The 17979-nt window shown below is 39.8% G+C and overlaps 1 protein-coding gene across 5 annotated transcripts in view; it reads left to right on the top strand.

Moving 5' to 3' along the window:
- The window catches only part of DENND1A (DENN domain containing 1A), a 381020-nt gene that overhangs the window by 230956 nt on the left and 132085 nt on the right, over positions 1 to 17979 (top strand). For all 5 annotated transcript variants that reach the window (XM_073313958.1, XM_073313955.1, XM_073313954.1 and 2 more), the window contains one exon: positions 13006 to 13107. In XM_073313958.1, the coding sequence (XP_073170059.1) occupies positions 13006 to 13107 (102 nt within the window). The remainder of the gene's footprint in view (positions 1 to 13005; positions 13108 to 17979) is intronic.

Below are 17979 nucleotides of genomic sequence, written 5' to 3'. Positions count from 1 at the left end.
AGCTAAACACAGGTTAGCATTTTCAAGTTAGTAGCAGTGGCTGATGCTCAACACCTTTGACAATCAGTCCACTTAGGTGTCTAACTTTAAACACCAGAGTTGAAAATTTGGACTATACTGTGTACGATATCTTACAACATACAATCACTTAGTCATACACCTCATAAAATAGTGTGTAATACAATAACATTTGGAACCTACATCAAAAACTGGTAACTTTGCCATACAGACAGCTGTCTCTTTTGGGTATATGACAGCAATAATCATCCAGGCTACTGTCCTGCTAAGAGCCTAAACCCCCAGACTATGCCATTATATATATGTTGTTCCAGTCATATTTTGCAAAAAGCAGCTTCTGGGCAATTTTTCTGTGTTGCATTAAGCAGAAAAAATCAAACAAATGCTACATTTTAAGAATGTTTAATAGAATCATAGAATATCAGGGTTGGAAGGGACCTCAGGAGGTCATCTAGTCCAACCCCCTGCTCAAAGCAGGACCAATCCCCAACTAATGTTCCAGCTGTTTGCTTGAAAGTAGCAAACTATTATCTGGGCTCTGAACTCAGTCTCCCCAATTGATAAACAACTTGAATTAAGAACATAAGAACAGCCATACTGGGTCAGACCAAAGGTCCGTCTAGCCCAGTATCCTGTCTTCCAACAGCGGCCAATGCCAGGTGCCCCAGAGGTAAGCATCAAGTGATCCATCCCCTGTCAGCCATTCCCAGCTTCTGGCAAACAGAGGCCAGGGACACCATCCTGGCTAATAGCCATTGATGGACCTATCCTCCACAAATTTATCTAGTTATTTTTTAAACCCTATAGTAGTCTTGGCCTTCACAACATCCTCTGGCAAGGAGTTCCACAGGTTGACTGTGCGTTGTGTGAAAAAATACTTCCTTTTGTTTGTTTTAAACCTGCTGCCTATTAATTTCATTTGGTTATGGTTCTTGTGGTTCTTGTGTTATGAGAAGGAGTAAATGATACTTCCTTATTTACTTTCTCCACACAGTCATGATTTTATACACCTCTATCATATCCCCCCTCAGTCATCTCTTTTCCAAGCTGAAAAGTCCCAGTCTTATTAATCTCTCCTCATACAGCAGCTGTGCCATGTCCCTAATCATTTTTATTGCTCTTTTCTGACCCTTTTCCAAGTCCAGAATATCTCTTTTGAGATGAGGTGACCACATCTACATGCAGTGTTCAAGATGTGGGCATACCATGGATTTTTATAGAGGGAATATGGTATTTTGTGTCTTCTTATCTATCCCTTCCTTAACGATTCCCAACATTCTGTTCGCTTTTTTGACTGCCGCTGCACATCGAGTGGATGTTTTCAGAGAACTATCCACAATCGCTCCAAGGTCTCTTTCTTGAGTGGTAACAGCTAATTTAGATCCCATCATTTTATATGTATAGTTGGGAGTATGTTTCCCAATGTGCATTACTTTGAATTTATCAACATTGAATTTCATCTGCCATTTTGTTGCCCAGTCATCCCGTTCTGAGAGATCCTTTTGTAGCTCTTCACAGTCTGCCTAAGACTTAACTATCTTGAGTAGTTTTTGTATCATCTGCAAATGTTGCCACCTCACTGTTTACCCCTTTTTCCAGATCGTTTATGAATATGTTAAATAGGACTGGTCCCAGTACAGACCCCTGGGGGACACCACTATTTACCTCTCTCCATTCTGAAAACTGACCATTTATTCCTACCTACCCTTTGTTTCGTATCTTTTAACCAGTTACCAATCCATGAGAGAACCTTCCCTCTTATCCCATGACTGCTTACTTTGCTTAAGAGCCTTTGGTGAGGGACTTTGTCAAAGGTTTTCTGAAAATCTAAATATACTATTATCAACTGGATCCCCCTGGTCCACATGCTTGTTGATCCCCTCAAAGAATTCTAGTAGATTGGTGAAGTATAATTTCCCTTTATAAAAACCATGTTGACTATTCCCCAACAAATTACGTTCATCTATGTGTCTGACAATTTTGTTCTTTACTATAGTTTCAACCAGTTTGCCCGGTACTTAAGTCAGGCCTGTAGTTGCCAGGGTCTCCTATGGACCCCTTTTTAAAAATTGGCATCACATTAGCTATCCTCCAGTCATTTGGTCCAGAAGCTGATTCAAATGATAGGTTACAGATGACAGTTAGTAGTCCTGCAATTTCACATTTGAGTTCCTTCAGAACTCTTGGGTGAATACCATCCAAATTGGGAATCTAAAACAGTGAGTTTTGTCACTGGCTTACTAGGGTACTGTTTTTATTTTGTTTGTGTTTTTACAGTGGTAAGATGCAGTACTGTACCTTTTTAAATGGAAAATACTGAAGCTCTAGGCTACTGGGATTATAGGATTTTATATAACTTGTAGGTATATTTGTACTGTATTCTGCTGTTTTTGGCTACCAGTTGGTTAGACATTATTAATACACTATGCAGCACTGTTAAGGGGATGATCATGTTGTTTTTAGTTTGGCCTGTGCCACTGTCTAGTATGGTGTAAAACAATACACAACAGTACATTCATGATTTTAATAGATATTAAACTTAATATGATTCAAATATGGTTTGGGAGACTTAATTCTAAACCCCACAAGTACAAATAATACATGAATTATTGTGTTAAAACCTCTTTTTAGATAAGATCCGCACTTCAACTCTTGTCCCATATGTGATCCCTCTTGGGATATGGGAACTTACATCAAACTGAGTGTGTTGAGCCCTTTCCTAAAGGAAGTTAACAAGTTTGTATCTTGCACAGTAGGATAGCAGAAATTGGCAATGAGCCAGCATGGTCTGGTGAACTGGGCATGTGGCTGGAAACCAAGAACTCAGGAGTTCAGATCCTAGCTCATGAAGCAAGTCACTTAATCTCTCTGTCTTACTTTTCCCATCTTTAAGATGGGGATAATAAATTTGTGTTGTGAAGTTAATATGTGCACAGTGATTTAAAGACAAACAGAGCTATGCAGGCGCTAAGTATCATTGTACTTACTACATCAGAGCCTTTTAACTGTCTATTCTTTCCCCACTCTCCCAATTACAAAGATGGAATCACCTCTCCAAAGCCATTTTTGTGAGTCTGAAAACTTTCCAACATGTAAATGTTGTGTTTCTGTTGTAGTTCATAGTCTCTTCCTTGTTTCTAGAGAAGATTTATTAACCCTGTTATCTTACAATTTTGTGGTAGCTCTGGTGGGAAAGGGGTTGTACTATAGGCTTCCTTGTTAATTCATGTGTCTGTGTCATTTCCAAGAATGGTCAAGGCTAAGGAGGGATAAAAAGATACAAAGAATGGATCAATGGGAGAGTGCATTGTACACTTCAGTCTTACGAAAGGCAGTCTGTTTTTTCCTCTTCTAGTAGAGATGATCGTATGTCATTAAAGAACATATGATTTTATACTTTTGGTCAACTAGAATAATATTCTCCCTCTTGTGGCACCTTAGAGACTAACCAATTTATTTGAGCATAAGCTTTCGTGAGCTACTGCTCACTTCATCGGATGCATACTGTGGAAAATACAGAAGACGTTTTTATACACACAAACCATGAAAAAATGGGTGGTTATCACTACAAAAGGTTTTCTCTCCCCCCACCCCACTCTCCTGCTGGTAATAGCTTATGTAAAGTGATCACTGCATAATAGCTTATGTAAAGTGGGCCAGCTTGATTATCATACACATTGTAAGGAGAGTGATCACTTTACATAAGCTATTACCAGCAGGAGAGTGGGGTGAGGGGAGAGAAAACCTTTTGTAGTGATAATCACCCATTTTTTCATGGTTTGTGTGTATAAAAACGTCTTCTGTATTTTCCACAGTATGCATCCGATGAAGTGAGCTGTAGCTCACGAAAGCTCATGCTCAAATAAATTGGTTAGTCTCTAAGGTGCCACAAGTACTTGTTGTTCTTTTTTGATACAGACTAACACGGCTACCACTCTGAAATCTATTTCCACAGACCTTTCCAAACAATTGTGCACTTAGAGTTAGCTGTGAGTTTCTGGTGTTCCATGGAGTCTATATAGAGGCAGCAGCTATTTTAATGAAAAATGGCAAATTTTTCTTGTGATTAAAATATCAAATGTATCCATTGACTGTTAAGTCTAATTTGGTGTGACTGAAATGTTCTCCAGTAAGATAAGATAATCTCCTGTGGTAGGTCAGAGGGCACCAGATGATTTATGAGGGAAAATCCTGGTAGAAAATATGGAACTGTGTGGTGCTCTTAATTTTTCAGTCTTTCTATCATCACCTAGTTAGTCATTCTATATAAGATTTCCATTTAGCAATCCATAAAGTGACTTCAAAGAAGACTAAAAGTTTATAAGCTGTTATATAAGCAAGGCTTAGACTATTACATGAATAATGGGGCACGCTTATGGTACTAATCGAATTCATATTAGATAAAGATAAGTATTTAGTACTGATAAATAGAAGTGAGATAAGATAATGAAACCATCTCAAATTAACTCGTTCCTTCAATCTTCCACTTTTGTTACTACCCCTATATTAAACGCTATTTCAGAGTACACATTATTTTAAGTTAATCTTTGTGTTATGAGCAGTGCTAAACTTAGTTGGCAACCTCTCTATGTTTTGTCATAGTAAGTGATTGGTTCAGCAACTGTTTTTGTAGTTTAAACGATTAGTGCGATGGTGCTGATTGAAGAGGAATGCCCTTGACCTAGTAGGATATCTATTGGGATTTAAGTACATGTGGTTTTGTTTAACTGTTTTGGGATATTCCTTTGTAGCTGTCAGATATTCAGTACAATCTTGTTGACAGTACAATCTTCCATTCACCGCTTACCACAGTGATAGCCTTTGTGTAAATATGCAATAATGCATGCCACTGTGATGCTGGATTCAGGGCATGAAACTATCATCCCAGCCATTGTATAAAGAAAGGACATAGTGTACCTTTAAGAAACTGAAAATCTCATTGCTTAGGCATCTTTTATCTATGGCTATAAATATATTTTAGATCAGTCAAATTCACTGACATGTTTTTGTGTACAAAATATTACAATCAAATATGTCAGCAAGGAAACGTTTCTCTCTTTTATTGTACTTAAGCATGAGGAACAGTTACCAAGATCAAAATCCAGTATCTGCATATTGAATCTGCATATCCTGTGTTTACTTCCACTGAGATGAACTTTTGTTTATCTCCGTGGAAGTAGACATGGTTGTCATAGGATAACTTTCAGGTTCTTCTTTAAAATCTTTAGTCTAGCTGGACCTAGTAAGCCTCTGATAAGAGTTGTATAGAAGGATAGTCTCTGGACCTTCCCTATGTACCCAGCTTTCAGTTGCACTCACACACCCATTCTGTAAGTACCTATGAAATCTTTGCCATTAGCCATTGAGGTTTTTCAGTAGTAGTGATAATGGTGTATTTTTGCATTTGTAATGTTAGCTGGGATAATCTTTAGTGCTTCATAAAGGGTTTAACTTGTGAACTTGATAAGTGCATTACCAAGCTGTGGCTTTTTTACATATAACTTTGGAAATGGTTTTGAAATTTTATAGTAAGGAAATACCAGACACATGGGAACATGAAAAAGCATTCTTTAATTCAAGACTTAAAGAAATAAAACAGCCAATTTTTGGATATGCAGATATTTTGACTAGAAAGCATTCATGTTTATTGTTTTAGAGGAAGAGATGAAATACACCCTAAATCAAGGGTTCTCAAACTTCATTGCACTGCAACACCCTTCTGACAGTAAAAATTACTACACAACCCCAGGAGGGAGGATTGAAGCCTGAGCCCACCCAAGCCCCATCGCCCCAGGCAGGGGTCCAAAGCCAAAACCCTAAGGCTTCAGCCCCAGGCAGGAAGCCTGTAACCTGAGCCTTGCTGCCCAGGGCTTCAGCTTTGGCCCCGGGCAATGGGGCTCGGGCTTCAGCCCCAGGATCCAGTAAGTCTAAGTCAGCTTTGGTGACTCCATTAAAATGGGGTCCCGACCCACTTTGAGGCCCTGACCCATAGTTTGAGAACCACTGCCCTAAATGCATGAAAAGTTATTTTTAAAATGGTCTATCATTGAAAAATGACTTTGGATTTAAAAAGAGATTCTGGATATGTTTTTATATGAAGTTTTTAGGAGAGATCTTTATTAATTTCAACCCAAAAAACTTTTTAGTAACTGCAGAAAGAAGCCTTTTCCTCTCTTGCCCAATAGTATTGGATCACATCAGCACTAGTGATTTTTGTCATTCAGTTAGCAGCAGCAGCTGCTTATGATAAGGATCTTGAGAATCACCTGTGTAGGATCAGGGCTACTGCACATCAAGGTTAGGAGATTGGCGGAAGAGTGGAAGATGCACAGGAGGGGGTAGTAGGCCACCTGCTGTGCCAGGATCAAAGGGTTGAAAGGTCAGAGGGTACATTTAGCTTAACCATATCTGCCTGTTGAATAGCTATTTCAGATTGTAAATCTAAGGGTGATTTCATTAAGTCCTTCTGGCTGCTGTTGGGGCATGAAATAATAAAATTTTATATCCGTTGCTTTTCCTGCTTCTGGTAGCCAGATTGACACATTGTTGTCTGCAGTATTGTGGTGTTCTTTGGTAAATAAACTGTAAACATTAATTGTCAGTGATGTAGACAAGTCATAAAGCAAACAGATCTTAGACTAATTCTTGTGAATGATATTTTGCATTCTAAGAAAGTACATAAAATGATGGTAGAAAAATGTATTATTTTTGTTTGGTAAACTTTTTGAACATTTGTTTTTTTAGTAAGAAAATATGTTTTCTGTCTCATATCTCCCACCGCAGTATTTGTAATATGCCCATCTCCTTTGTATCTGATCATGAAGAGCTACTGTAAAGTTAAACTTGTCTCAAACTGTAAATTGTTTTTAAAAAAGCTAAAAATCCTAAGACCAAGAGAGAGAGATGTTTCCACTGTTTTTTTTAAATCTAGTGACAATAGTTCATTTTATACAAATAGAATTTTTTATTTGAAATTCAAATGTAGTAGTAAGCACCTGAAAATGAAACAAACTACAAACACAAGCGTAACTGAGTACATTGTTCAAGTCATAGGAAAGGCAAAAAGTAAACAAAGAGCATAAACAGTGAAACATAAACTTGATTTACAAAAAGAAAAGGAGGACTTGTGGCACCTTAGAGACTAACCAATTTATTTGAGCATGAGCTTTCGTGAGCTACAGCTCACTTCATCGGAACTGTAGCTCACGAAAGCTCATGCTCAAATAAATTGGTTAGTCTCTAAGGTGCCACAAGTACTCCTTTTCTTTTTGGGAATACAGACTAACACGGCTGTTACTCTGAAACCTGTCATAAACTTGATTTAATATTTTCTTTCACATTTAATAACATAAGCTGTTAGTAATGATGAAGAAGTTTGTTTACATGTGATTAATTATTGCCCTTTTGCCTCACTCAGGCTCTCTTGCCTTTTTTATGCTTCTCTATTGAATTTAGTTTCTCAGTGTTTTTGCAGACTTTTACATAAAATAATTTAATGATTTCAAGTGTTCAGATGCTCATGAGCAGAACAAATCACACTAACTGCTGCTTATTTACTGGCCTGGTGTTTAAGGCCCCCTGGAGTTTGTTTCAGAAGTTAAGAGATTTTCACAGTAAAGGTGCCATTTCTGAAATTTAAAGTGCTCTTTTCACCAGGAGATAAGTTCACTCTGATTAAGTCAGTAATACTTACTAAGCCATGTTTATGGAGGCCATAAACAATGGGTTCAGTGTGCTTGTTAAACTGGGTTTCCATACCTCTCCACTCTTTTAAAAAGTGGCATTTAAAATAAAAGGCAGGTGGAGATGTTAGTCTGTCTTGCCGTATTTTATTATGAATGAATGATGGCTACTGGGAATTAAGTGAAAAGAGGGGGGAACCTCTCCTTTTTATGAGCAGATGACCCATATCTTCACTGGAGTGTTTTGAATCAACACATGCTCAAAGTCTATAGGAAAATTAGACAAATGCAAACTAATGCACAAATTGTCTAATATACTATGACTGTGTGTGCTGCAGAGTTTATGCAGCTATTTCTAGTCATATTTTCCTCTTATTCTCTGTTTCTCTGTACTGTTTGTAAAATACTGATTTAATACATCTACTTCATTTTATTAAGCACGCAGTGCATTGTTTCCAATATTTTGTTTAGCTAGTTAGGCGGCTGTGGTAAATAGAATGTTATTCTTTGTGATTTACTGATGATGCATTTGGTATTAGGGGGTGGGGATGGAGAATCAATGAGACTATTAATAAATTGAAGCTAGCTGTACCTTTTGGAATTTGGTGCATTTAAGGTGAAAAGCGGATTTGCAAGTTGGGGGCTTTTATGAGAGCTCTCACATGAAAAGTGGCTTTGATTCCCAGACACACACTCTTGCCCCCTGGGCTGAAGGATGCCACCATTAGAAGAGAACTACTCACATAATTCTGCAGCAACCATGTATCTCAATCCAGAAGTGTCTTTAAGGTACCCACAGAGTTGTAACATATCTTCCTTTATTAAGACATTTGTTGTGAAAGGATGCTGCTTTACAGGGTGCTGGGAGGGTCCCAGAGCCCCGGCTCCAGCCCGTGTCTGCACGTCTACACTGCAGTTTTATAGCCCTACTGCCTGGGCCCTGTGAGCCCGAGTCAGCTGACATGGGCCAGTGATGGGTGTATGATTGCAATGTAGACATACCCATAGATTCTTCATCCAAGTTACAGAAACACCCACTGGCAAGTTCAAATTTGTATGTGTAGGTCACTGCTGCTGCTCCTGTGATAATCAAGAGGAGGTTTAATTCCTTCTGTCTTGTCCTTCTGGTGCTCAATTTTGAAAAGCTTCTGGCTTTGGTTAAGCACATTGCTAAAGATTTTTTGTTGGTGCTTTCAAGAGTCCTCTGAGTATAACTGAGATTTTTAATTTTCTGAAGCAGGAAGGAGCAAATCAGTTTGTCTGCTGCTTCCTGACTCCCAGGAGAAGCAAGACTCCCGGGTTACCTTAGAGTTTATCAGATGTAAGCCAACTGAGTGACCTTTTGGTTCCTGAGAGTGGGGAGGAAAGTATCTTGCTTTTCATGAAGGACTTGTGCTCCTTTTCTAAGGAAAGAATTACATGGAATAGTCTTCCCTTAAAATCAGACTTAATTAGTTTGTAGATCTGATGGCAAATATTTTAGCAAAACAACAACAACCTCCAAGTTGGGTTCTGTGCAGAAGATAGTGATCTATTTATAGTATGTGGCAATTGAATGGATTGTGTGAGTGTTTTAGCTATAATTTGGCATTGAGCACAGCAGGCAGTTAGCCTTAAATATACCATTTAAGGCCAGGAACTTCAGAAAGAGAAGCTTAATTTTAGGGTTCAAAGTGCAGACTTAGGCATCTAAGGGTATATCTACACTGCAAAAAAAACCCCCCAAAATGAAAAACCCACAACAGAACAAAAGATGAAGTCATATATCTGTAGCAGCAAGTCTCAGAACCTCGGTCAGGTGACTCAGGCTCACACCCCGGGACTAAATATAGTGGTGTAGACATTCCAGCTCAGGCTGGAGCCCACACTTTGAAAAGTGGAGAGGGGAGGGTCTCAGAGACTAAGGTCCACCGCAAGTGGGAACATCATTTGACCCAGGCTCTGAGATTCACTGCCGGGCAGGACGGTTTACAGTGTAGATGTACGCTAAATAAAGAGCTTTATTGATGGATGGATTGATTGATTGTAAGCACCTAACCACCACTCTTGAAGTTGATGGGCTCTTCTGGGTGCCTAGCACCTTTGAAAGCTGAGGCTGCTTATTTAGGTGCCTGCGGCTGCCTGTAATAACGTAACTTTAGGTTCCCATTTTTAAAAACGTTGATCTAAATTTTTCTTATGCTTTCTTTCATGTATTACTTTTTGCTGACACACATTTAGTTCCCTAGCCTCACTTTTTTAACATCCCTTTCCCCACAAAAAGTTTTTTAGAGACCTGTTCTTGCTACCTAGAGGGATTGTGCATAAATGACCTAATTAATTGGCTTTAGAGACTGCTCTATATGGTTGGAGGGTGTGAGATTAAAAGGGTTTTCTATAGCAGACTTTAAAAGCAGACAGTTTGTTTATTCGAGAAAGTGGCACTGTTCGGGGAAGATAATAGTTTACCATTTTATTGGAAAATTTCCTCTATTACCATACTTCATAGTTCCTTTTTTGTGTGTGTGTGAATTTGGTGTTAATGGTTCCAACTGTCAGGCATTGTCCTTGCAGGTCCTGGGCCTGTCTACCCCATGTCAAAATCCCTTCACCAATCTCTAACTACAAAACCACTGCTGTTCCAGACCTAGCTCTCTCATGCTTAGAAATTGGCTGTCACATGTACCAGTGTGGTTTGATGTCCTCCAGGATGATACTATCAGCCCTCCAGTGGGTAGTCTCTGGTATGGTGGTCTATCTACAGTATTTCGCCCCCTGTAACACCAGTATCTGAACTCTGACCATTTGAATATTGAGTATCAACCATCTCATTAGTTGCTTCTTGGTGTCTGTTAGTTTGAAACTGTGCAGTTGACTAGACACTGTCACCCTTTAACAAGCATGTTATTTTCTTTCCTTGCCACTTGGAGGGCAGAAGTTGCATGAAGTCCTGAGATAACAAGCCAATGAATTGCCAGACTCTGTCTCCTGGTATTAAAAAAACTTAAATGAATTCCTCCATCTATGTTTTGAACAGACAGTTCATTATGTATTCTCCTTTCTTGCTTCCTCTCGCCATCAATACTTTTTCTCACTCCATCTCTACCTTACAGGCCAGGTTTGTGATAGAATACATTCTTGACTCTGTCCAAGTTGCTAATGCATTTCAAGTGTCAGTCCATGTCTTCCTGATCTGGAAACATTTTGGATTCTGTGTTTTCTTTTCAGAAGATCCAGTATTGTTGGATGTGTGCTTCACAGGAACTCACATTTCTAGTTCCCTGTAGAAATGTAGTGTACGTGGATCAGATTTCATAGGAGGATGTTTCAAAAGAAATAACATTGTGGGTTGAGATTACTATTAATTTTTCTCATCCAGCTGTCTGAATACCTCATCAGAACATGCTCAGGACCATTACCGTGCTTCTTTGGCTGGTGGCAGCCTAGGTAGGTGGAGAGAGAAGATCAAACTCAGGATCTGGTGAATATATAGATAAATAAAATAAGATACTTGGATATTCCACTTAGTTTTTAAATTCACATATAAGTATCTGTAGATACAGTTCCCAGGTTGGATGGAAAAATTGATTAAGGGAATATTTAAATTCCATTATTGAAACCACCAGCAGTGCGGTTAATCTTGCTTAAGAGGGGAAATGAAATCTGGCATTCTTCTGCTTCTTGGGTACTTAAACAGCAAAAGCTACCAAGGGCTATTCTTTTCAAAAAGAGGCTGTGCTTTTCTTCTATTGTGCATCTGTGTACCATTGTAGGAAATGTAACCTTAAACACACAGCAATCAGTGCTTTCACTTGGGGATTGGGAACGGAGTCAAAAACCTCATTCCAGCTGACTGTTGAGAAGCGGTTGTGTGCATTGGGGCTTAGAACCTTTTTTGCCCAAGTGTACAAACAAAAAGATGAAAAGATTTTTCTTCCAGGAACAACGTTCCAAATCTGTATCATTTCCATCCCTTTGTAATGGTTCTCTCATGTGTTCGTTTCCAGAAGCCCTTCTGTTCCTCTGTCCAGAAGACTTACAATTTCTAATTGAGTTCTGTAGCCCATAAAGTTCTTCCTCTAACTCTCTAGCGAGGCCTTTGAAGTGAAAAACCCAGTAAAATTTCTGAAAGGTTCAAAGGGCAGTCTTAGACTTAAATTTCCTAATCAGTTATGAATTTTTTGCATGTTAGACATCCACTTTCTTAGCAAATAAGTTTAGCCAAATATATGTGGCCATGTAGTCTGTCTGGTTTTGCCTTACAAAGACTGGTTTAAGATTTGAGCATCAGTTTGCTGTGGAGTTTGCTGCTCTTACAGTATGTCTACACAGTTGATGTTAAAGCGCTGCCGTGACGTTAGGCTGTGTGGCGCTCTCCCAGTGCTGTAATAAAACAGTCTCTGTGAGGGGAAGAGCTCCCAGCACTGTAGCACTATGTACACGGCCACTTTACAGCGCTGAAGCTTGCATTGCTCAGGGGGGTGTTTTTTCACACCCCGAGCGAAGAAAGTTTCAGCGTTGTAAGTGGCAGTGTAGACAAGGCTTTATATACATCATATTATTTGGGTAGCAACCCAAAAGAAATAACATGAAGTGGGGCTTTTCTCAAAGCCTTGTGGGTGAGGAGACCTGTGTTAGAATCCTGGAATTATTTTGTAATTTTTTGTGGTGTCCTGGAAATCCTAGTATTAAGGAAGAAAAGAATTCTAGCTTCCCTCTCACGCAGTTTATCTTGAACACTGTCCATTTTGCTCAAGTGTAATCTCATTTGTGAATGAGGAAGCGTTGGAGGTGCTAAGGCAAAGCCAGAGATGGTAACGCAGATCCAAGGTTGGCCTTACTAGCACTTCAGCAACTGGAAAAGCCAACTTTGTTTGCTATTTAAACAAAATACTGAATTTTTTAAAAATTACGTATTTTGAGTCTTGATGTGGCTAGAAGTTTTGCTTTGAATCAGGCCTGAAAGGGGAAACAAGAAGTAAATGAATGTTAGAAAAGCTTGAAATACCTCCTTACTTGAATGATCTAGAAGGACATTATGATTCCTCCAGAAATCCCAGTACGCAGGAAGCTAAGAAACTTCCTTCTGCAGGTTAAGGATTTAATTTGAAGAAATGGAAAAACAAAAACAACAAATGTTAAACAATAAACACCACATACACACACACAAACACACAAGTGGTGAGGAATAGGAGGAAACCACTTGCTTCTTTTAAAGTGTTTGGGGAATAGTGTAGTTAGCAGAATGTTATGTTATGATTGATATTGTCTATGGATAAGATTTGACTTCCCTCCCCCTCCTTTTCTGACTTTGGCATTTTTTTAGAAAGTTAGAAATATGGCCCTGGAAGATGTGGTGATTCTTAATGTTGATACCAACACACTGGAAACCCCTTTTGATGACCTACAGAGCCTTCCCAATGATGTGGTACGTATAAATTGTTTGGATATTTTAGGCTACTGCATTACTAGAAATAGTAATCCTTTTTATCCGTTCAGTTTCTATCATGTGTCTGATGATGGTGCCAAAGCCCCCATGTGTTCTGGTAAGTGAACTGCTTACCCTGTCTTTATCTTTTTTGCCTGACAGAATTTAGTAATCTTTGAGGGATATGGAACCCAAAAGAACATCAGGAGGCTGAAACGTAGGTTACTTTTTGCGCAACCTCTGAATGACAGGGAGGCAAGTTGACACTTAAGCTGGGAATGCTGCAACTTCGATTAAAATACTGAGTTAATATGTCAGACTCCAAATCCTCTAAAAATTACAAAGTCTTGCAGGAAGAAAAGAAAGAACATGTATGACATATCTACTGTGAAACAAAATTAAAAAAAAAAACGAAATTCAAGCAGACTTTTTGGGGTGGAGCAGAGTGCTGTGGGAAGAGGGAATTTCAAGCCATCCTTACATTGTAAAAGAACAATAAAGGACTGACATTTATTTTTGGAGATACCTTAATGAATCTTTTCCCCTGGTTTCCTCCAACTGGATCTCTGAATTTTAATCAATGTCCTATATTGTTTTTAACATAATTTTGAAATCAGGTCACTCACTTGATAATCCATTACTAAGGGCTTGTCGCCACTTACCATGGATCGACACTGTGATGATCAATCCACCGGGGGTCGATTTAGCGGGTCTAGTGAAGACCCGGTAAATCAACTGCCGATCGCTCTCCCCTCGACTCTGATACTCTACTGGAATGAGAAGCATAAGGTAAGTTGATGGGAAAGTTTCTCCTGTCGACCCAGCATGGAGTAGACACCGCAATAATTCGACCTAAGGTACGTCGACTCCAGCTACGTTATTCACATATCTGGATTGCGTAACTTAGGTCGACTTAGCCCCGTAGCGTAGACCTGCCCTAAGACTGTTTTGTGAAAATAATTCTCAAACTATTATTCCTCCCTACAGGCCTCCTTTCTTGTATTGGTGCGATACTTTAATTCCATTTAAAATGTCTCAACTACTGAATGTTTGGTTCTTTAAATGTACTGAGCCAAAGATGTGCCCAATTTATGTTGTACTGTATTGATGCCACCTGATAGTAGAGTATCTTTATTAATGAAACTAAAAGAGGAGATGAGTGGCAAAGTGTGTAGAGCAAGTACACTAGAAGCTTTTTCTAGTCTGACTGGTGTCTTTTTGGGAGAAGACAGAAAAATCTGAGATTCTCTTACTAGCCACGCTCAAAATATTCAGTTGGCTATTAGGATCCATAATTTGTAAAGTGTGCTTCCTTTCACTTAACTTAATGACCTAAGTAAAATCCTGTCTTAGTGTGCAGTTGAATACGAAATTGATGTGCAGGGTAGTTCAGAATGTAATCTGGTTCTTTTGTGGTTCGGGAGAAGTAAACTCAAGTAAGGATTTCTCTATAGCTTTTCAGTATTATATATAACAAGTGAATATTCTGCCATGCTTCGCCTTGTCATTCACCTGTTTGAAGCATAATTGTTATTGCATGGTGACCAAAATGCAGGCTAGTGTTGCAGCTCATAGAAAAGTGGCAGTGTAACATTTTCAAGATTTTCTCCCATAGGCCCTGCTTGGAGCATTTTGAAAAATTTCAGACTGAAAAAGGAGTACCTTATATTTCACTCAAAGGATAGTCATGTGTCCTGTGATGTGAGTCTGTCCATTTAATAGAATATTAGGCATTCACATGGAGGGCTCTTGCCTTCGTTGCAGAGATGATTGGCATCACAGTGATGCTGAAATACCTTGCTTTGACCCAGTTTGTTGTGGAAAGGTGGATTCTCTTTGCTGAAAACGTTGAGTTTTCTGCTGCAATTTTCAGCAGGATGATCATAGACTGTGACTAATTTTTCACTAAAGGGAAGCCCTATTTCATTTTTGTAGTAGTCATTGAATGTGTGAGTGAATTTTCCTGGTTGATGATGAGGCTTGACTGTGAATCATTTAGCAGCAGGAACTAGAAAAGCAAACACCCTACCGCCATGTACCCTCGCTCCCAGCATTAGCCTATCACTTACTCAGTTAATCCTCACCAGTCCAGATCCTCAGATCAAAATAAAAATGTATAACTGTAGCTTGGCTGCTGTGGTGAAGGTCTGCTATCCAGATTGGATCTACAACTACCTACATGTCAAATATATAATTTGTCCACAACACTGAAACAACATGACTTCTGGCTGTGGGGCTTTGAGGCCTATAAAGAAGCAGTGTTTTGAGTCCTGACACACAGGAAGGTGAGCATCGTGTTGGTAGCTGTTTGTCTAGATAAGTCATATTCATGTAATTTTGATGTGCAGAATATCCATCTTTTTGATATCCTGCACTAATATGGCACAGCTGTTCCAATCGCAGAGCAATAAACAGAGATAGGAGGAATCTGGAGAACGTGTTCAAGCCTCCCAACACCATGCATCCATCCTTACTCATCACCAGCATATTTCAAGCATTCCTGGTAAGAATAACTCGACATGGAAGAAGTCATTTGTATTCACCCTGCATAGTTCAGTGCTAAGCCTGCCTGCTGTCTGCCAACTAGTTCTAAGAGAGGTGTTGGCCTTTGTGTTGTGGATGAGACCCCAGAATCTATTTCACACAGACCTCCAAACAGCCAAGAGACAGAATTGGCTGTATTCATGAAGCAAAATTTCAGGGGGAAAAAAGTTCAGAATTTTGCTAGCCTGAGTCACTTTAAAGTCACTAAATGAAAGGAAGTGGAAGCATAACTAAAAACATCTGTTCTCACCCCTAGGGGTTCCATGGCTGTAGCCTTGCAAATCATAGAATATCAGGGTTGGAAGGGACCTCAGGAGGTCATCTAGTCCAACCCCCTGCTCAAATCAGGACAAATCCCCAACTAAATCATCCCAGCCAGGGCTTTGTCAAGCCTGACCTTAAAAATATCTAAGGAAGGAGATTCCACCACCTCGCTAGGTAACGCATTCCAGTGTTTCACCACCCTCCTAGTGAAAAAGTTTTTCCTAATATCCAACCTAAACCTCCCCCACTGCAACTTGAGACCATTACTCCTTGTTCTGTCATCAGCTACCACTGAGAACAGTCTAGATCCATCCTCTTTGGAACCCCCTTTCAGGTAGTTGAAAGCAGCTATGAAATCCCCTCTCATTCTTCTCTTCCGTAGACTAAACAATCCCAGTTCCCTCAGCCTCTCCTCATAAGTCATGTGTTCCAGTCCCCTAATCATTTTTGTTGCCCTCCACTGGACTCTTTCCAATTTTTCCACTTCCTTCTTGTCGTGTGGGGCCCAAAACTGGACACAGTACTCCAGATGAGGCCTCACCAATGTCGAATAGAGGGGAACGATCGCGTCCCTCGATTTGCTGGCAATGCCCCTACCTATACATCCCAAAATGCCATTGGCCTTCTTGGCAACAAGGACACACTGTTGATTCATATCCAGCTTCTCGTCCACTGTAACCCCTAGGTCCTTTTTTGCAGAACTGCTGCTGAGCCATTCGGTCCCTAGTCCATAGCGGTGCCTGGGATTCTTCTGTCCTAAGTGCAGGACTCTGCACTTGTCCTTGTTGAACCTCATCAGATTTCTTTTGGCCCAATCCTCTAATTTGTCTAGGTCCCTCTGTATCCTATCCCTACTCTCCAGCGTATCTACCTCTCCTCCCAGTTTAGTGTAATCTGCAAACTTGCTGAGGGTGCAATCCACACCATCCTCCAGATCATTTATGGAGATATTGAACAAAACCGGCCTGAGGACCGACCCTTGGGGCACTCCACTTGATACTAGCTGCCAACTAGACATGGAGCCATTGATCACTACCCGTTGAGCCCGACAATCTAGCCAACTTTCTATCCACCTTATAGTCCATTCATCCAGCCCATACTTCTTTAACTTGCTGGCAAGAATACTGTGGGAGACCATGTCAAAAGCTTTGCTAAAGTCAAGGAACAACACATCCACTGCTTTCCCCTCATCCACAGAGCCAGTTATCTCGTCATAGAAGGCAATTAGATTCGTCAAGCATGACTTTCCCTTGGTGAATCCATGCTGACTGTTCCTGATCACTTTCCTGTCCTCTAAGTGCTTCAGAATTGATTCCTTGAGGACCTGCTCCATGGGGATTATCCTCAGCAAGAGTGGCATATATCAAACTTCTGGAATTGCCACATTCTAAATGATGCCCCTACCCCTGAAGTGTTTCCATTCCTCTGCTGGAATAAGTCACATGCATTGTTATAGCTTAATGCTAGTTAGTTTGGATGATCATTGTTTGCTGTAAGAACAATGATTTCCAGTTACCACAGCCTGCTGAGAGACTATCCATGTCCATTGGAAAGCGACTATTCCTTCAGGGCAGAAGGCAATCCAAGTATGTTTCCCATTCATTGCACTGGGTAATTCATGCATGCTCACTGCTTGCCACTGTGATATCCCTTCACTCTTCAGTAGTCTGCGATGTGACTCCGTTCATCGCTGTATATAGCCAGGTAGGCAGGAAGCAGTGAGTTATGTATGATTCTATGCTCCCTGGCTTTCGTCAGCATTTCAGTCTATTAAAGTTATTTCAGTGCCTCTTTTTGGTATTTAAATAGCTCTTCATTTTGACTTTATTCTTTGCATCCGAATCTGCCAGCTTGTCATCACTCATGCTAATATGCACAACTGTGGAAATGTCAAACTTGTAAATTTCATAGAATTATGTAAGAAATGTCTGGATACAGTGAATCCTGGGCCTCGTATGTATATATGATTTGTCAACAATCAAGTATTATATTAAATTTTATGGGACTTCATTAAAAGAGCTACTGCAGGAGCACTGTAGAACATCAGAAGAGACTTTACCAATA

This window comes from Lepidochelys kempii, chromosome 16 (genome assembly GCF_965140265.1).
Source record: "Lepidochelys kempii isolate rLepKem1 chromosome 16, rLepKem1.hap2, whole genome shotgun sequence".
Classification (NCBI taxonomy): domain Eukaryota; kingdom Metazoa; phylum Chordata; order Testudines; family Cheloniidae; genus Lepidochelys; species Lepidochelys kempii.
Note: the sequence above shows the minus strand (reverse complement) of the source record. Positions and strands in the feature narration are given on the sequence as shown.